Source organism: Ascaphus truei, chromosome 8 (genome assembly GCF_040206685.1).
Source record: "Ascaphus truei isolate aAscTru1 chromosome 8, aAscTru1.hap1, whole genome shotgun sequence".
Taxonomy (NCBI): domain Eukaryota; kingdom Metazoa; phylum Chordata; class Amphibia; order Anura; family Ascaphidae; genus Ascaphus; species Ascaphus truei.
In genome coordinates, this window is record NC_134490.1 from 45,274,949 (window position 1) to 45,281,467 (window position 6,519).

Here is a 6,519-nt window from a genome sequence, read left to right on the forward strand (position 1 = left end):
GACTCTGCCCCCAGGCTTGTGACTCTGACCGCAGGCTTGTGACTCTGCCCCCAGGCTTGTGACTCTGCCCCCCCGGCATGGTAATGTTCTGGAGGGGGATACAGCTTCCCTTACTGCTCCGTCCCGCAGCATCTCTGCAATATATCAGAGTTTAGTGACTAGCGCATAAATAAGTAATTTAGCGCCACTTACTCATTTGCTTGGTCATTTGCATATACTGTATTAAAAAGATCACTGCAGTAATAAGTCCTTTATCACTTCAGTACCGCTGGCATTATGGCTTTTAGTCCATAGGGAGATAAATAGAATTGTATGAATGTATCGACCTTTAGTGAACCTAGGCATTTGTGTCAGTGTGTGCGTGTTAATGTGTGTTTTATGTACAGTACATCTAAAGATCACCAGGTTGTGGAATTGTGCAGTGGGCACCATTAACCCTTTCACTACCCCTTTCTGTGACAGAGGTGTGTGCAATGCTTTGCTTTCTCTCCCGGTAGAGAAGCGATTACATTTTTGTATACATGCTTATAAAATAATTGCCCTGTCCCATTCCCTTACCTTGATATGCGTATTCTAAGAGATACAATGTACATGCTTCTCTTATTGTCAACTTAACACCAAAACATTGATCCCATATTCTGTTTATCCACAGAAAAGAGGTGTAATCTATTGTTTAAGTACTTGCTTATTGCACAAATGGAATTGGACTAACATGGCTAGCACAATGTAATTTGTTGATTGATATCCCTGCAGGAATAAAGGCACCCGGAAGAGACTCCGTCAGTATATATCCCCCCGTTCATTTCCCTTCATATATAGCACACAGGCCCAGCATCCAGCCAAGTTAGCAATCTTGGGATGTTAATAGCATCACCTCAAGCATAAGCACATAACTCAAACCTGCCCATTCAAGCTCAGAGCGTATTACGGTGTGTTACTGTAACAGGCGCACACACTCACAGTCTCACATAGGTTTCAGGATAACGACTCCATTCTCTAGCAACTCGCGGAGAATAAATGCTGCTTAATATACTGAGAAGATTGCTGCAGGTGGCCTAACGTTGTCTGTAACTGACCCCTTCCTTGCCATAGAGGGCTCTGTAAAACATTAGCAAGCAATGCATCGGTGAAGGGGTTAAATGTTTGCTGTGTATCTGAGTCAATGTACTGTATCTTTTTATTGTGCAATGTTATACAAGTGCCTCTAGCAATGAAGTGGTAGTCAGATATCTCTGGGAGAAAGGAAAGAATCACTGCAAACAGTGACCATTGGTTTGTAAAGCACTGTAAGGGCTTTTTTTTAGGAGTACTTTTATTTCTGTTATTTAATGGGGGAAAAACAAGTGGACAATGGTAAAATGTGAGAGCAGCTATGGCCCTCTCTTCCTTAGTCTGGCTGTCTCTTCCTTAGTCTGGCTGTCTCTTTCTTTATCTGTGTCTTTGTGCTACTCTCTGTGTGTCTCTCATGTGTTAATGTTCTCCCTCTCTCTCAGACCCGCACCGACTTCTCCTGGGACGGGATTAATGTGAGTGTTACCTGTGTCATTCCCACCCCCTCCCTTTCTTTCTGTCGCTTGCACGTTCTCATTTAGGTGACTATTTAGCAAAGTCTCCAAACTGCAAGTGATTTAGGGAACACAGACATTTCCCACTGCTCTCAATAGGATATATAAACCTAGTGCTGTTTTTGCCCCAGTATTGCGGTCAGGACCCACAGCAACTACAGTGTATGTCTCAAAATACTAGCCCTATCGTGCCAAACTATCTCAGCAAGGTTCTGTAGCTGTCTCCCTGTGGTCTCTGCATGACAGAGGTGTGGGGACTGACCACTGTGGGTGTGACTCATTACATCATTTAGCACCCTGATTATTTAGCACCCACTAACATGTCATTCTGCTGTATGAAGCGGTTTATTGGATTAAATCTTTTTACCAGATACCTGATTTATCCATTATAGATACAGTCTTCTCAATAGTGCACTCGTAGTCTCTCTCTCGTGTCTCATGTCTGTCTCTCAGCAGTTTCTGTCTGCCTCACTATAATGCCTCTTTCTGTCTTCACAGTCTTCATGTCTGTCTCTTTCTCTAGCTCTTTCCCTCACTCTTGCTGTCTCCCAGCCGTCATTGTCTATCTCTTACAGGTTTCTTTCTGCCAGAGGTCTCTGTCAATTTCTCAGCAGTCTCTGTCTATCTACAGTATCAGCCACATATTTGTCTGTCTCAGCAGTTTCTGTCTATCAGCTGTCTGTCTCAGCTTCTCAACAGTCTTTTCCTTTCTCAGTGCACGGTCCCACTCTCCCTTTCTTTCTCCCCCTCACTCTCTGTCTCCCTTTCTCTTACTCTGTCTCTCTCTCTCTGAGCGATTGTTTCCTCTCTCTTTGGGTCTGTCTATCAGCTGTCCATGGAAGACACAACATCGATCCTTCCTCGATTGAAGAGAAACTCTAATGCCTACGGAATTGGTGCTCTCGCCAAATCCTCTGTCAAAGGTACTGTACCATCACCTGCTCACAGAAACTGGTGGAGAGGCAACACTGTCACATACTATGTCAACCTTCTGTCTGACTTTGGCACGATGATGCTCCCCTAGCATTAAATATTCCCTTCCACTGTCTCCCTCAGGTGTGTCTCGCACGATGAAGGATCATGTGACCAAGCCGACAGCGTTAGGTTCAGGGCGTGTTGCTCACATGATAGAGTGGCAGAGCTGGGGCCAACCAGCACCACCTGCCAATGATAACGCCAGGATGGACAGTGACGCGTACTCTGACCTGAGCGATGGGGAGAAGGAGGCGAGGTTCCTGGCAGGTGAGCAGCATCCTGGCGTTACTGCCTTGCCATAGAAGTAGCCTTAGAGATGGGTTACCGTATGTCAGCAGAGAGGAAGTAAAGATCTAAGAGGCAATGTCTCTGTAAGAAACAGGGTGATAGATCCAGCAGGAGGTGATAGATCCTGCAGCAGGTGATTCCAGCAGGGGGCGATATATCCAGCAGGGGGCGATAGATCCAGCTGGAGACGATAGATCCAGCTGGAGACGATAGATCCAGCAGGGGGCGATAGATCCAGCAGGAGGTGATAGATCCAGCAGGAGGTGATAGATCCAGCAGGAGGCGATAGATCCAGCAGGAGGTGATAGATCCAGCAGGAGGTGATAGATCCAGCAGGAGGCGATAGATCCAGCAGGAGGCGATAGATCCAGCAGGAGGCGATAGATCCAGCAGGAGGTGATAGATCCAGCAGGGGGCGATAGATCCAGCAGGGGGCGATAGATCCAGCTGGAGACGATAGATCCAGCAGGGGGCGATAGATCCAGCAGGAGGTGATAGATCCAGCAGGAGGTGATAGATCCAGCAGGAGGCGATAGATCCAGCAGGAGGTGATAGATCCAGCAGGAGGCGATAGATCCAGCAGGGGGCGATAGATCCAGCTGGAGACGATAGATCCAGCAGGAGGTGATAGATCCAGCAGGAGGTGATAGATCCAGCAGGAGGCGATAGATCCAGCAGGGGGCGATAGATCCAGCTGGAGATGATAGATCCAGCAGGAGGTGATAGATCCTGCAGCAGGTGATTCCAGCAGTGCTGATTATGGAATTTTTATTTAACGTTTCAATGAAAGACAAAACAAACGTCGGGGGGTTGCTGCTTCTGGTGCAAGTTGAGGTTCAGGGTATTTACACAAGTGTGTGGATGTGGGTGTCATGGAAGATTAAGAACATGAGTTGTCTGGTCTTGTTAAAAGTTGGGGTCCAATGAATGTTGTTTTTTTTAAGTAGAAATTCAGGCAATGTTGGTTCTGTTTCAAGTTGAGGTTCAGAAAATGAATGTCATTTAATAAGTACAAAAGATAAATGCATCTATTCATAATATATGGCTGTATCTATGTGTAACAGCAAATAATGTATAAGTCAATATGCCCCTATTATATAGAAGACAAGATTTTTTTGTGTGGTATCATCTCAGACTTTAAAAGATGCAGCTTTCCGTAGGACTATAAGGCAGAGTCCCCGCTGGCTTTATAGAGTAATTTAAAACCAAACAGAAATCCATATGAAAGTCTTGCTCTATTTGCTGATGTGGAAAGAAATCTGTGCTCTGCTGTCCCATTCTTAGAAAGTGTACACCTCAAATAACCCTACTAAAAGGAGCTGGAAACTTCTCCATTAAGGACCAGCAGCAGAATCTAGTTAATTGAAATGTACTCATTTGGGTGCTAATGTATGAAGTGCTGGTTGCAGTTAGTATGACAACAAATACTGATATGCTTTTTACAAGATGGGACTCATTTTCCCATTTGGGTTTATATTTAGAGAATTTTTCCCTAGCCTGCCCTGTGTAAAGTGTCTTATCCCAGTCTAACTATCCCAGTCTAACTATCCCACATGGTGGTTATCTAGAAGCTCAAAAAAGCAGGACTTATTTTATTTTACAGTATTTTTTTTATAAGAAAAATTTAAATATTTGTATTCAGTATTACATTTTTTTTTTTTTTTTTTTACAATAACAGCAAAGGGATATTTAAGTTAGCTATTTATCTCCCAGGTGCAAAACTAGTTGAAAAATCAGTACTGAATTTATTGAATTTATTTATTCCAGAGGTTAACCACTAAGGTAATGAAGGTGTTAACCCCTCGCGCAACCCCTTCCCAGCAAATGAGGCCTAACCAACTAGCCCCATCACCAATCCCCCACCCGCACACACAATCAAATGTGGCAATGTGGGGCCTAGATAGCCACATTGGCAATCAAAGGACACCCTAAATAAATACAAGTATTACTTACCCCTGCCGGGATGAAAGCCATGCTCCTCATCCTCAGGGACACCTGCACATCAATCCAATGAAAAATAAAATCAAGAAACAATCACTGCCCGAAGGCCAATAAAAACAAAAAAACAAAATCAATGCAAAATAATCCGTGCTCGATGACACAAAAAAAATAAACAAGAACAATAAATCCCTGCCGGTGAAACAAAAATAAGCAATCTTTGAAACAGGTAAAATAGATCCAGGCCCGACGGCCTTCTTCCAATCCGCTGTCATCCTGAGTGAAGGTTGATGAATCCTCAACTTGACCCGAAGCAATGGATCCTCCGTTGATTAAAAAGCCGTCTCCGGTGAATATTTCTAATTTTTTCTTAGTTTCTTGAAAGCTGTCTTCTTTCTTCTCTTCTTTCTTCATCCATGACGTTGACTCGTAATCTTCTTCTGGTCAAATGAGACGTTGCAGGCATTATATAAGGCCTGTGACGTCACATTAGACCAGTCACATGGTACACCAACCAATCCTATTGATAGATGTACCATGTGATCAGCCATCAGTTTGGTTGAGAGTGACCACTCAACCAACCTTGATGACATCACATGGTACATGAAACAACCCGATTAGTTGATGTACTATGTGATTCTGTCCCTTTTTTGGTGATGTGAGGTCACCTTAAAGGGAAGGAATCACATGGTACATGATTGGTTGGTGTACCATGTGATTCCTTCCCTTTAAGGAATCACATGGTACATCAACCAATCAGGTTACTTTTGTACAAGGTGATTCTCTCAGTTTGGGTTGAGACTGGAGGTCAATCTCAAACAAAATTGATGGGATCACATGGTACATCAACAAATAGGATTGATTTGTGTATCCCTGTGACAGGTCTAATTTGATGTCACAGGCTTTATATGAGGCCGGGAACATCTCATTTGACCAGAAGAAGACTATGAGTCAACATCATGCTGTTTGTATGTCAGTCAGTGTGTGTGTGTATGTGTGTGTATGTGTGTGTCTCTATCGGTGTGTGTCCCTCTCTGTGTGGTGTGTGTGTTATTCTCCGTGTCCTGCCCCTCCTCTCTCCTGACACCCACCCCCGGCAGTGCTGCAGACAAGGGGGGGGTTATCTGAGTCTCCCCCCTGGCAGAGGTACGGAGACACGGCCAGAGCAGCCCCCGCCGGAGCAGCCCCCACCCTCTCCCCCCGGCAGAGCTGCGGACACGGCCAGCCAGCCCCCGGGCAGAGGTACAGTGGCACAGATGGGGGGAGTGCTCGGCAGCTCACTGGGGGGCGGGTCTCGGCGGCTCACTGGGGGGTGCTCGGCGCATCACTCGGGGGGGGGGGTGTTCGGCGCATCACTCGGGTGGGTATTCGGCGCATCACTGGGGGTGTGTTCGGCGCATCACTCGGAGGGGGGGAGGGTGTGCATTCCCCGGATCCAGCTACGGGGACACGGCAGTGTGTGGGTCTTCTCTCCCCCCCATGGATACAGCACTGGCGGCTGGATTTTTAGTTTGTCCTCTCTCTCCCCCATGATGGATCCAGCGCTGCCTTCATCCTCAATGTGGTGTGCGGGTGTGGGGGTGTGGTGGGGGTGTGTCTCTAGCGCTGCCTTCCTCCTCACTGGTGACTCCTCCTGGTGGAAGTTTAAACACTGACGGCCTCTTCTGCCAACAGTGACGTCATTCCGTCACCAATGACTTCCGTCTCCATCAACTTCATTTACTGCCAGGCAATTTTGCTCATGTGGTAGGTG

General features: G+C 46.0%; 1 protein-coding gene across 3 annotated transcripts in view; it reads left to right on the top strand.

The window, feature by feature from the left end:
- Positions 1–6,519, top strand: part of FAM131B (family with sequence similarity 131 member B) — a 45,808-nt gene that overhangs the window by 23,125 nt on the left and 16,164 nt on the right. Inside the window, exons 3-5 of one of the 3 annotated variants that reach the window (XM_075611804.1) lie at positions 1,494–1,526; positions 2,395–2,488; positions 2,622–2,807. In XM_075611804.1, the coding sequence (XP_075467919.1) occupies positions 1,494–1,526; positions 2,395–2,488; positions 2,622–2,807 (313 nt within the window). The remainder of the gene's footprint in view (positions 1–1,493; positions 1,527–2,394; positions 2,489–2,621; positions 2,808–6,519) is intronic. The other 2 variants (XM_075611806.1, XM_075611807.1) reach the window with 2 other exon arrangements.